General features: G+C 42.1%; 1 protein-coding gene across 2 annotated transcripts in view; it reads right to left on the bottom strand.

The window, feature by feature from the left end:
• Nucleotides 1–247: 247 nt before the first annotated feature.
• Nucleotides 248–14467, bottom strand: part of ATF7 (activating transcription factor 7) — a 122060-nt gene continuing 107840 nt past the window's right edge. For both annotated transcript variants that reach the window (XM_060762877.2, XM_060762878.2), the window contains exon 12: nt 248–12311. In XM_060762877.2, coding sequence (XP_060618860.2) covers nt 12094–12311 — 218 coding nt within the window. In that variant the 3' untranslated portion in view covers nt 248–12093. The remainder of the gene's footprint in view (nt 12312–14467) is intronic.

The following is a 14467-nucleotide window of genomic DNA, read 5'->3' as shown; positions in this document are numbered from 1 at the left end:
AAATAAACAACAACAACAAATGACAAAATACTAAGCTAAAGGAAAACATAATTGAGTAGTACCAAGTTTGTATGAAAATGTGACTATTTCCTGTGCTGGTCAATGACCGAAATAAATGAGTTTATTTGATAATTGAGTAATGTTCCAGTCTTCTGCATTAGGCACCTCCCATGAACCATACTAGGTAAGAACAAATAAAAAAGGGAGGGAGTTGGGGTGGGTAGAAAGATAGGATGCAGACAAAATGTAATCTTGTTAATATTTTAATGTTACATTTGCAGCATAAATAAAAAGGCACATTATATGTTTGGTAAGAACAGTGGCTGAAAGAACAAGTGCCGGGGTTTTATGTATGTATTTAGGTTTTTTTTATTTAAGTTTCAAAAATAGCAGAATACAAAGATGAAATGCCACAGAGCTCACCCAGGCCTGTGGTAACAGACACAGGTCCATGGGAACCATGGGGACAGGCAAAAACACTTAGCTTGTGAGGACCTGCTCACAGGAGCACTTCGGTGAATTATTGATTGGCTTACCAGTAGAGCAGAAACGTCTTCCCTGGCTTTCGTGCTCTCCCCTCCCCTCTCCTCTTCAAAAGGCAGAAGGGCCTGCGCACAATCTCTGTCAGGGAAAGGGGAAGGGGCTGGGAAGCCCAGCTCTCTGCACATGGTTCACAACGTCATTGCATAAAGAATGGCAGCCATTGAGGAAAGACTTGATATATGCCTATATATTTCTATATATATATATATTTATATATTCATAGATACATATTTCACTTTATGAGATACTAACCCCCTCCCCTCTTATGGCTAAGCATTCGGGGATCTCTCGGTTCCTTTCCCTCGCCCTCCTACCCTCAATTTATTGATCGTAAAAGCTCTCCATAGAATATATCTATATTTGAAAATGCATCAATAAACAAAACACAAAACCAGGCAGTTACTCATGGGAACAAAAAGGAAGCTGTTGCATGGGATTCTTATGCCGATGGCTGTTTTGCAACCACAATGGAGGGTGCTGGAAATGCGAGATTGGACGTCTGAAGCAGAGACATGTAAAAGTGGCAGGTTTGTGAAACGGAGCACCTCTGACACATTCAGAACAGAAATATATGATCTGCGTTAGGTACCCTGGACGATTTGAGGACCAAGAGGCCTTGGAAACAAGGGGGGCTTTTCCAAGCCTCTTCTCAACCACAAAGAAAGGTCACCGTTCTCAGGCTTACGCTTGGATCTCAAAAGATACCTTGCTTGGTATTTCATTCTGTCTCCCCACAAGGAGAAGGAAACTCATCCATATTGGAGCACCTGGCTTTGGCAAACAGCTCCTCCATCTCCTAAAGCAGTGGTTCTCAGCCTGTGGGTCCCCAAGTGTTTTGGCCTACAACTCCCAGAAATCCCAGCCAGTTTACCAGCTGTTGGGATTTCTGGGAGTTGAAGGCCAAAATATCTGGGGACCCACAGATTGAGAACCACTCTTCTAAAGAAAAGTGATGATGAACAAGGAAGGTGGAGCAGAATCAACTGGGGGCATTTCAAGGTGGGGTCTGATCTTAGACAGATATATAATAGGGATCGTAAAGGGAATGTTTGCGTGTATCTATAATCAGTACAACTGCTTTCAGCACTCCCATCTGCCCAGTCTTTGCTATGCCACTTTCCCCAACTGCCCCACCAGCATGGGATTTCCCCTGTCCCTCAAAAATATTGTAGCCCTCTTTCTCCAAATGCCTCTAGCTCTGTTGGAGAAACCACACCATTGAAAATACAGACTTCATTTGAACTTCAAGTGTTGCCAAGCTTCCTGAGCCATTATTGCATTTAAGTTTTCCTCACACATGTGCTTCCTCTCGCTTGAGGAATAAAAGTGGCTTTTTTTCAAATACTTGGCTGGTTTTGTCAAAATGTCTTCATCATGCAGTTATAAATGTAGGGCAATGCCTTCCAAAGGAGTCACCTCTGGCACCAGGATATGCACATTCTGCAAAAGCAACAAAGGTAAAGAAGCTACAACTCAATCTGTCTTTGCTAGGAAGCAAGAGGAAGAGACACTGGATCTTGCTATTCTCCAATAAGGACAACCAGCACAATACCTCTGCAATTCTCACTTTGGCTCCTGTGCCAGAGCCTCCCTGGAGCGGTTGCACCACCTTTCCCACAACATTCATGAAGCAGTGTTAAGGAGAGCAGGCTTGCAATTCAAGACACTTTCTACAATGTCCTTCATTCCTCCTTTTTTATATATATAACTGACAGAGTCCATCAGGCACACCCATGGGATACATTCATTAGATCAATTTCAACACTCCTAGGTGCTTTGTCTGATTGTGTCCCTATACATTAAACATAGAGAATGCAGATTTTATTCTAAAATCAAGTTTGCTTGCATTCACAGTTTCCTTTCAAAAGGAAGTTGTGGCGACACAGGCATATTCTCTTCTTATGCAGTTGTTTGAAAAAAATTTTTTTGGAAGACAGAGCTATTAAATTATGAACACCTCTATGGCTGAATATCAGATGGCAGCATAGATTTTTATAGAAGAGTCTGAGATGGGGTAACTAATGATGCCTATTGCCGCTTTGCTTCACCCTGGTTTCCTTCTGAGCAAAAAGAAGGGAGAAATTCAAGATCAACCCTAAGCTTTCTGAGATATGCGACGAAAAGATCCACGTTAGTATGCAATTCATTCTGTTTTCTGAATGCTATTTTGAAGGGTCCCTATACATTAAATATAGAGAATTGTTGTTGGAAAACCAACAACAATTCAGGGCAAAAATAAACAAAGGTTGTTTGGGTCAGTGGTTCTGAACCTGTGGATCCCCAGCTGTTTTGACCTAAAACTTCCAGAAAGCCCAGCCAGTTTACCAGCTGTTAGGATTTCTGGAAGTTGAAGGCCAAAACATCTATAGGTTGAGAACCACTGCCTTAGATGAACCCAGACTCTGCTCTTAAGTTTAGACTATGACCTGAAGCACAAATGGTAGAGGAACAGGGGCATAAAGTATGCTTTTAATTTTAGAGGGCTCTAATATAAGTTCCTCACAGGTCGGTACCAGAATGAGAGGAAGGCTTCAGAAAACAAGGAGCTCTCTTGCCCAGTCTGCTTGCCACACAGCGCTGTGTTTCAATCACAATTTCCCCACTATTGGAAATTGTGAGTGAGGATGGGAGCTCAGCATGTCTTCAGATAAAAAAAATGAGAAGAGACAGCTATGGCAAGATCTAAATTCCCTACCATCCATCACCACATTGGATTTGTCTCCTGTCTCCTGTTACTAAGTGGACATCAAGAGGAACAAAGACTACTGTTCCTGCTAAAGGCAATCACACTCTCATAAGCTCAATTCTTATTCTACACAACATGATCACCGAGAACAGTAAAAAAAGTCCCTGCTAGATCAGGCTGAAAGCAGATATAGTTTGGCATCATGCTGACCACTATGGTGAATGAATTTTCCACTTCTCATCTGCAGCATTTATTCACCTTTTCTTGCCAACTGTATTGACGTTCCTTGTTTGGTTGGCACACATGGTGTGTCAACCAAAGAGGTGTGCAGGGCAAAGGAGCATCAAAAATGAAAACCAGAAAACACAAGATTTGTTCAGGGGAAATCTAAGCAGTGACGGAGGCACTTCTATTCATAATTTTAGTGGTAAAGTGCTAGAGCAAATCGAACTCTCTGCTTCTAGAATTTGCATCCAGAGGTTTCTTTATGCATCACAGGAACTTGAACAAGGGGATCACTTCACTCCATGCATTCATGAGGAACTGGACTAGCTTTACAAAAGCTTAGGTTACAAACTCTGTCTTCTCAGTCTCTAAGGTGCTAAAAATCTCTTTGCAGGGGGATCAACAGACAAAGCTGACATTTGCCACCATCACATTACCCTTCAGCCAGCTTTCAGCTTTAATAGTCTGCCTGTTTCTCACCCCTGATGCAGTTATTATGAACACGAGTCCCCTTTCCCATTCTTCCATAAGAGAGAGGCACAGAGAACAATTTCAATTCAACTTGAGAAATATGCTAGTCTTAGTTATAACTCAACTCCTATGTATTCTGGGGCAGCTATGGAGCTTTATGTCTATGAAGTGACAATTTTAGGAAGACACTTTGAAAATGCAGTGTGAGAGAGAAACAGCGACTTATCTGCACTTGGCACCATCTAGATCAGGGCTTCTTAAACTTTTCCATTCACAACCCCCTTTAGCCCAATAAATGTTTATGTGACCCCAGGGATATAAGTACATAAAATAGGTATAAAAACAATACATTTACTGATAGCAAACCGGCATTTGCAAGGCTTGCTAAGCAGGCTGATTTTCCTTTTTATGAAGTACAGCTGAAGCATCTTCTGCAGAGTCCACTGTAAACACAGCACAACAGATTTGTATAGACATCTCAAACAGAGACAGGATGATATTCAGAAACCTTTTACTGTTGCCAAATTTTTCGTGACCCCAACATTGAGCTACTGGGACTCCATTTGAGGTCTGGACCCACAGTTTAAAAAGCAGTGATCTAGATAACCCCAAGAACCTAGAGGGGAGTTCAGAGCTTAATCTATTTGGGGGGATTGTGCGTAAGAGCCACCACTGGGGAAAAAGGAGTGATGTTTCAATGTTGTGTGGGCTTCTGCAAATGCCTGAAGCAGCCGTTAAGTGGTTTAGAACTTTGTGCTTAACATTTTCTGGTCTAAACCATAGAGGGCGTTGCCTCTGAATATGTGGTTCTGCTCTTGTTTTTTTGAACATAGCATAAACACAATCTTGAACAAATGGAACAAGATTCGAAACCATGTCGTATTATTTGCAGCACGAGTCCAGACAAGCAGATTGCACATACAGACCCTAAAATCACCATACTTACATGCACACACACACATATGCCAAAACATTCCACATTCTATCATAAAGAAAAACTACTTTATGGAAAGGGCATGCATGGATGTCAATGAGCAAAGCCTAGATTTCCATCCAAGAAGCTACTTAGAGATGGTAATACAAGAGGACAACTATTGCTTACAACTACTGCTAAAGGGATTTTGGCAGAGTGCTAGGATACAGATGAGTGGTGACACAAAACAGAAATGTGTGATAGGGTGCCAGGAGAAAATCAACTGTTTGATGGAACCAGAACTGCCTGTAGATTTTGTTGCTTAAAAATACATTATTTCACAAATTAGATCTACAGGAAAAAATGAGGAGGCACACAATTTTTTCCTACAGAAACGAAACATTTGGTAATTTCAGGAAAACAGCTTGCTGTGAGAAGATTTTAAAATCCCACAAAGGAATGGAAGACAAATGGGCATTTGGAAGTAAACAAACACTTTGGCTCAAGATTAGGAAAAGAGCAACTAAATGAACCTTCATCCTCATCACTAGACTGTTCAACAAGCAAAAGGACATTTCTTCAATAGTGTATGGCATTCAGGAAGAGAAAGAACGGTCTTTTGCAGATGTCAGATATTTTTCTTAGAAAACATGCAATACACACAGTCTCTTCAAGAGGGGTCATGCAAGCAGTAAACTCTTTTACAGAAAACATCAAAATGAATAATTGCAGCCTGAGCCCTTAATTTGCGGTGCTAATAGACAAGACGAATGCGAGGCCCCACTCCACCAAGTACAGCTGCTTCTGCTACCACAACCAGGTCATTGGAGATGGATAATCTGATGAAAACAAAATTTTTAGCCTGAGATTCTCAAATATTTTCTTTTTTATATAGCATGGTCATTCCACAGTCCTCACATAGTGCAAAAACTATATAAGCAGGCATGGATCTCTCAGCATGGGGTAAGAGACAATCCAAATAAAGGCACTTATTTCCCCTTGGTATCATCACACAAGGTCATGGAAGAACAGATGGATGAGGCTTCCGCAGTGGGATGATAAATAACCAAAACAGTGAGGTTGAAATAAATAGCTAAAATAGCAATGCTGCTTGCTGGGACAGGCAGGGTTGTACTTACCCATTTGTCCTATCAGGGAATGAGGAACATCCTAACCATCAAAAAATGTAGCAGAGGTTTATGAAGACAACAAACTGACAAGATTCTCCTTGTAAGAAGGAAAAAGTGATCTCTATAGCATGAGAAGACATGAGTCACTGGAAAAGACAATAATGCTTGGTAAGACAGACAGTAGTAGGAAAAGAGGAAGACCACATTCCAGATGGAGGGACTCAATCAAGGAAACCATGGATGCCCTGAGTCTGCAAGACCTCAGCAGCCCTGCTAAGGAAAGGATTAATTTGAAAGTTTCTCATTCACAAGGTTGCCGTAAGTTGAATTTTGCTTGATGGCAGTTAACAACAACAACAACAACAACAACAACAACAACTCCTTTACCCTAACAAGAAGAGGAATCAAGCGAGGCCCCGCTAATGCAAAAAACAGTCTTTGGTTGAAAGCCTTTCCTGCAGAGACTCAACTTTGTAAGTCACAGCACAGCTTCTACACCGGTGGTTCTCAACCTGGGGTCCCCAGATGTTCCTGGCCTACAACTCCCAAAAATCCCAGCCAGTTTACCAGCTGTTAGGATTTCTGGGAGTTGAAGGCCAAAAACATCTGGGGACCCTAGGTTGAGAACCACTGTTCTACTCAATTCCTTTCCCCCAGAGCCACCATGGAGCTCCTGTTGTGAAAGGAACGAATTAGATGTTCTCCACTAAGAGACCCAAGCCACATTTCAATGGAAACTGGTTTCAAACATTTGAAACAGGATGAGTTATTAAATCTCTGTAGGCATCTTGCACACATGCTGCTTCTTCATCTTTTAAAACAGATTGCTCCATAACCATGCGTTAATAAGAAGTCGCTAGAGATATTTAAGCTCCGCTATAGTTCTCTGTTTTAGTCTTTTCACACTATGAATGTAAAGAAATATTCTGCTACATCTCTCTTAGGGCCCTTTCACCCAGTCATGTAACCCAAGGCAGAAAATCTCAAAATCTCAGCTTTGAACTGGGTTCTCTGAGTCCACACTGCCATATTCAAAGCAGATAATGTGGGATTTTATTCAGCTGTGCGGAAGGGGCCTTAGGAACATTATGCAACACAGGACAACCTGTCTGTATGCTCTATAATCCTCGATACATCTGAGCGTGTTAGATGGCAACCGTTCAGATACACACCAGGGTCTGAAGAACTACTAACCATTTTTGGTGAGGATGGGTTTCACTGTTCAGAGAAACTACAGCTTAATTATTTCATCAGTCTGAGGCAAGGTCTTCAGCATGAACTAAGAATGGGCAAAAATAGGCCCTGTTAAGTACACGTGACTCCCAATAAGGTATTTTGGCCCTTTATACCACAAGACTCCCCAGAACTAACCTTCTTCTGAACAAAGAAAGAGGGTGAATTACAGCTCCTCAGATGCAATCATTTAGTTTTAGTTTAGTTTCATCTATCATTCAGCATTTTTAAAAATACCTATTTTTGAGAACCAGAATGAACTTCCAGCCATGGGTGTTTAATTTTGTTTATATTCTGTGTAGCTCAGGACATAAAAGTAGCTTCTGAATCTGTTGTGGTTGTCATCTGTATCATGAACAAACCCAATCAGTTGTTCTCAACCTGTGGGTTTCCAGATGTTTTGGCCTTCAATTCCCAGAAAACTGGCTGGGATTTCTGAGAATAGTAGGCCAAAACACCTGGGGACCCACCGGTTGAGAAACACTGATCTAAGGTATGCAAATCATACTAAGGAACTCAACACACATTATTAAAGAGGTTGGGGAATATACTGGTCTGGAAAATGGCTTATGAATATTGTCACATTTTGAGGTCACAGCTCCTGCACAACCTCCATTTCAAAAGGCAGCTTGTGAAGAACACCTACCCAATTCGACTCCTAAACTTCCACTCATAATGTACCCGTTTTTCTGCAACTTATAATGTCAATATCGAAACCCAGCCTCAATTTAATATTGCAGATGACTGTAAGCAGAATTTGCATGCAGTTAAGTAGGAATTACAACTGTGATAGCCCCAGGGAACTACAAGAAACGGGCACAGGCAATGCATTCAGAAATTACAGGCCAAGAAGGCCACATGTAACTCACAATTCCACATGCTTATGCAACCTTCTCCATGCGAGTGTGTTCAAGCTGTATTAAGAATACAACTTTATAATTATCTGCAGCCATTGTGGCCAACTGTGATCCCACACAAGTAGAGGACACCATGCTGGGAAATGTTGTTCTTGGGACAGACCAATGATAACATTCAACACGCTGTGATTTGATCAGGAAAGAGACTTTGGTACAGGGACACCCGTCCCCATCCTAGATTAATCAGAGTTTATGAATTGATGGTTTTGTATGTGTGTGTGTTTTATTTTATTGTATTTTATATTGTGTTCACTTTTATGTTTGCTTTTAGGCACTTTGTGCTGTAAGCTGCCCCAAGTCACTTTGGGGGATGGTGGTGGGATATATAAATAAAGTCATTATTATTATTGGGTTTGTGATACAGAACAACCGAAAGGCTCCAAATCTGGGGAAGGCTAGTATAAAGGCAGGCTCTGTATCGCCAGTTAAGAGAGATCTTACACAGCAGTGAGGGGAAAATTCCGTCCCAGTCAGACAAGAGTATCGATGGACCATAGATCAAATGCAGACTCCTATGACTCTTAATCTAGACTTTTGGACTCTTCTCATGCCACCAACCCCAAAACTGAAGGAAGAAGAGAGGGAATCTTGCTCTATCAGGAGGCAGAGGACTGCCTTGAGGCATATGTGGTCTCCCTCTTGTATCATTGCACACCAAACCAGATTAAGAGTCACACGGGCTATAGCACTGCTTTTTTGGAAGCCCCCAGTGGCACAGTGGGTTAAACCACTGAGCTGCTGAACATGCTAATTGAAAGATCGCAAGTTTGAATCTGAGGAACAGGGTGAGCTCCCACTGTTAGGCCCAGCTTCTGCCAACCTAGCATTTCAAAAACATGCAAATGTGAGTACCTCAATAGATACTGCTTCTGCTGAAAGGTAATGGCACTCCGTGCAGTCATGCCAGCCACATGACCTTGGAGGTGTCTACAGACAATGCTGGCTCTTCAGCTTAGAAATGGAGATGAGCACCAACCCCCAGAGTCGGACACGACTGGACTTAATGTCAGGGGAAAACCTTTACCATTACTCTATCCTATCTTCTTTTGCACAATAAGGTACTAGCTGTCAACTAAAGATTAAGTACCAATTAAGAATTCTGACCCAGTCCTTCAGTACCTTCTCTAAACCTTTGTGGCATTATACAAATGTGCAAAAGATTCCAAAACTTTCTTAAAGAGAAATAACCTGAAATCCACTTTGAAAGGTGCATATATAAATATACGTAAACAGACACACGCTGCAATCTGTTCTCCAGCCATCCCGCCAGCACCTTTCCTGTTCTATTATCCTCTATGTTTCCTGGCTGCACCTGCTGAGTGTTGTTATCAGGGCTGTCACTAAGGAAACAGATACCCTGCTGGGAGAAGTTATATTTCAAAGCCCTTGCCAATGTGCATTTTTAGTGTATCAAGAAAGAATGGGGAAGGGAGATGGAAGGGGGGGGGGGGAGACATACGACAGGATGTCTGAAATGCCTGCTCAAAGGAAGTCTGTGGACATTCAGAATTGAGTTCCTTGCTGCTTTTAAACAAAAAAGGAAGGAAAGGGAACCCAAGAGGAGGTTGAAAAAAAAATCACAAAATAATAGAATAGAAGCAAGGAAACCAGTCAAGAAACAATGCTACTGAAGGAATAGGGACAAGGACAACAAGACTATGAAAGAAAATCTCGGTAAATTTTGACACCCCTACATCTTGCAGTAGGCACTGGGAATGTAGTTAGATTACTATGTATTCCAATGGGTGAAAATGTGTGAAAAGCAGCTGATAAAAGAAAATAACTATGACCCTCAGATAGCTGCAAAGACTACAGAGGACAAAATGTTTCAAACGGGGAGAAAAAGAGGCATAATCAGGAATACAAAATAAGAGGAAGAATGGGCATTTTGTGGGCTTGTAAGATGGCTTCTGTATCCTAATCACAAAATGGCATAATCTCTCCTCACTCAAGAGTCAAATGAGCCAGTTATCATACAATCAAGAACAACCCAAGGAAAATACAAACCTGTCTGCATTTCAACAATAAGGAGAGGTAAGGAGAAGAAACAGTTGAAGAGCTTTTGAAATCTCAAGGTGAAATCTCACCTCACTACCTCTGAGGATGCTTGCCATAGATGCAGGCGAAACGTCAGGAGAATGCCTCTAGAACATGGCCATATAGCCCAAAAAAACCTACAACAACTTAAGGTGTTTTGTTCTGCTGGCATCCACCTTGTCAGACCAGGACTTCAAGGGGGTACCACTTTTCCCCCAAAAGGAGTGAATGATATGGAGGGGACATTACTCCCAAAAAAGAATGGGAGGAAAAGTTTTGAAAGGAAAAGGGGAAGAGGGAAACAGGTGGGCATATTCATCTAATCCTCTTGTCTTTAAGACAGACAAGCCAATGATTTAAGGCCACAGTCTTCATGAGTTCACTGGCCTGAAATGTAACAGGTGATTCTTTGAAATGTACAAGGCTTAAAAGGGACTCCGTGGCCTTTCAAATCTATGATTTACAGAGTTATGGAGACTTCTTTGGGGTGGGTTGCAGCAGGTTGACTCCTACATTGTCCAAACTTAGTTCTGTATGAAGCCATACACTGCAGCTCGGTGCCTAGTGAAGGCTGACCCTATAAGCTCAGGCTGATGTGATCCCCCCAAATCAGGTAGGATGCCGTATATTCTGTAGATATCAACATAATTCATTCTGCGAGAAAAGGAGAGGGGAAAGGAGCAAGAAAATGCTTTGAGCTCACAAATTCTGCATTCTAACCATTTGAAATCGTAAGGCTGACCCCACCTTGCTGATATCTAAAATGCCACTTTGTGTCTTGATTACTGATTCCACAGCCAAAAAGCCTACAAGTTTTGACAGATAAAATGACCGAGAATACTACCTCAGGGGCCCTGGTGGTGAAGCAGGTTAAAACGCTGAGCTGCTGAACTTGCTGACTGAAAGGTTGGCAGTTTGAATATAGGGAGGAGGGTAAACTACCACTGTTAGGTCCAGCTTCTGCCAACCTAGTACTTCAAAACATGCAAATGTGAGTAGATCAATAGGTATCGCCTTGGCAGGAAGGTAACGGCGCTCCATGCAATCATGCTGGCTACATTACTTTGGAGTGTCTATGGACAAAGCCAGCTCTTCGGCTTATAAATGGAGATGAGCACCACCCCCAGAGTTGAACTCAGTTAGACTTAATGTCAGGGGAAACCTTTACCTATTACCTCATCTCTGGTAATGGACACAGTCACAGACAATGCCAACTGAGATCCAGGCAGGCAAAGCCATCATTTCCACTATTCCAACTACAAACACACATCAGTCAAAGCAGCTAAGAGTGATGTTCCCTACATGACCCACAAAACAATTTGGGGGAACTAGGGGTGTAGGCAGTAAAACCCTACAAATGTACAAAGCTTACCACCTTCAGAGCCTTGAGCTGGAGTTCTGTGTGAAAGTGCAGAACTGAAAGTCAATCACAGCGGCAAGGGAAACACCGGAGATGCCTGAAAGCAGTGTGAGTGCCTTTTGTTTGTTCAACGGACAGCACCAGCAAAATATTACAGCTTCTCCAATGAGTTACTTTGTTCGCTAAAGTGGCCAACTCCAGAAAGCACCATAAATCACCATACTGCAAAAGGCTTAGTGTTAGCGTAACCTATACCTGAACAGTAACCATTTAAGACCACATTGAGCAATACTATGAGGTTCTATACGATGAGCGATCACCCCTAAGGGATGGAAAGGCTGCTCCTTCTGAAGCCATCCTTTTGAAACCGGACGGCAATACGACAGCTGCTTTGGGCCAAGATCGTTATGGGACATACTTTGTTGAAAGCTCCATAGCTGCCCTTTACTCACGTTTAAAAGAGAGAAAAAAAAGAAAAAAAATGTATCCACCCCAGACTGCTCAAGGGGCTTAGTTGCGATCAGTCTTTCCGGCTGCAAGTTCTGATTGGTTAGTTCTATGTCAGATGGCTTGTGGCATCATCTGCCTGCAGACTGTGATTGCGGAGCCATAATGACGTGCGACTGTACAGGCATGCTCAGTTCTGTCCTTTGGTTTGCCATTTGAGTGAGGACTGAAGTGGCGACGGCTTCGGCAGCAGAGCGGACGTTCAGGCCATTGGGAGAGGCTGTCACAGAACTATGCTGGATGACAGGAGCTGGGGAACCCGTGGGCTCAGAGCTTTCCTTTGGGCTTTCTGTTTGTTTGTTTTTTTAAAAAATAAAGGGCAGGGGGAAGGAAGAAAAAGAAAAACATAAACATTAGTAACAGCGGTGCTACCACATCGTACTATTTATCAATTTCTGGTTTCTAGAACAGAACCTAAACAACCAATCAGCTGATTTCTACTCTTTTGATCAAAAATTTATTTACAGGGTGGGCTAGGATGTTGCTGGACTGTAACGCCCATCAGCCAAATACAGAACAGCAAATTGTGAAGGATGATGGGAATTGCAGCCCAACTGGAAGGATTTGTATATTCTAACCTAAGTTTTATAGGGGGGAAAAGGTAGCTCCAGTTTCTGAAATCAATGAAGAAGGATTCACAATGGACTTCTGGTGTTGCCAAAATAACTCACTTATTTCAACATAATCGTCTAAAACAAACCCAACACCACCCAGGTAACAAAATGGTAATAATGCATGCTGTACATTCTCTGTTATCTTTGCAGTTCCACTTCTGGAGATTCTCCATTAAAACAAAAGCACGGGGAGGAAAAATCATCCTTGCAGATCCAGGATGAATAGGACTTACACTTCTCCAGATAGATTATGAAAAAAAAGCTGAAACAAACTGATGTCACCAAGACTAATGGAGCCCTTGGTGGCACAATTAGTTAAACCCTTGTGCCGGCATGACTGTTCGAATCTGGGGAGAGTGGGTTGAGCTCCCTCTGTCAGCCTCCCACAAGGATGGAAAAACATTCAGTCATCCCATAGGCAACATCTTTGCAGATGGCCAATTCTCACACTAGAAGCAACTTGCAGTTTATCAAGTCACTCCTGACACACACACACATACCAAAAAACAACAAAAAAAACCCAAAACAAATGGCAAAAATATAACTAAATAGGCAACTGATAGAAAGAGTGCATCCTGCACAGCCAAACACAAAGATGAAAATCTAGCTTGATAGTAGTGATACCGCAGTTCAGTTCCAAACCAATATTCATATGATGCTTAATATGAACACCCTTACTTTACGTCAGCTACTTTCTTTGACTTCCAAAGCCTTTTTTGGGGGGGGGGGGGGGGGCTAAAATCCTTTAGCAGAATAGATGGTAAATCTTGCATTTTGCTTCATTATCTCCTTGCATTTTAAGATATTGGGGCATTCTACACACACACACCCTCCCCCAACCTGTAAAAATGATTTACAAGGTACTACAAATAAAAATAACCCAACAGTGCAGGAGGAAGCTGTAATTCCATCCCTGCTCTACTAGTGTTTTTGTCTGAGGAGCTGCTTAGTCACAAATCTAAGTAATAAAACTGTGTATGCATGCGTGTGTGAGGGAGGAAAATAATTTCTTGTTCATCAGTCTCGTGTGTGTGTGTGTGTGGGGGGGGGGGGGGGGTTCATGTTAATCAGTCTGATGTGAGCTGAATTTCTATTCCTGCAGCTAGCACAAAGCAAAAACTAATAACATGAACTATAAACTCCAGAAGTGAACAGGGAGATGGAGTTCAGGGGGAGATTTTTTTCTGCTTCTCTGTATTGTACACAAAGCCTGGGGGGGGGGGGGGGGAGAAGGAGGAGATTTGGTTTCATTACCACATTTCTCAAGCTGTGAGTCACTGTACTGAATCAAAATAAACCGCATATGCCAAGAGCCCTGCAAGGCATGATTGTGTGTTCACTACATGCAAGTGGCATTTCTGAATACCCACAGCAGGAATGCCTTCTGGAGCATTGATATTTTTGTGATTTACATTTGCACTACCTTCCACTCTCTTTCTGGCATCCTGATCCTAGAAATATTATATAAAGAGAGAATCAAAGGGCAACACAGATAAGAGATTTTATTAACAAGAAACCTGAAGAACTCGGGTTATGGAAAATAATGTAGGAAGGAGGAGGGAGGGGAGAGAGATATATGAAACAGCAGGAAAGAAGCAGTTTAAATTAAAGGAACGGACAGCAGAAAACAGGAAGAGATTTCTGGATGTGGCACTTTTCCTATTGTTTCCCTTAGGTGTTCTTAATTTGGAGATTCAGTGGGACAAAAGAGGGTGTCGGCTCATGCTTAAGCAGAATATATATCCTTCCTTTAGTTTCTTTCAAGCTTGATGGCTTTCATGTTTCCCCTATGAAACCAAACCTTATGGAACAGTATGTACCTTTACACACA

Source organism: Anolis sagrei, chromosome 2, assembly GCF_037176765.1.
Source record: "Anolis sagrei isolate rAnoSag1 chromosome 2, rAnoSag1.mat, whole genome shotgun sequence".
NCBI classification, from domain to species: Eukaryota; Metazoa; Chordata; class Lepidosauria; order Squamata; family Dactyloidae; genus Anolis; species Anolis sagrei.
The sequence above is the reverse complement of the archived record's forward strand: the minus strand, read 5'-3'. Positions and strand labels throughout refer to the sequence as shown.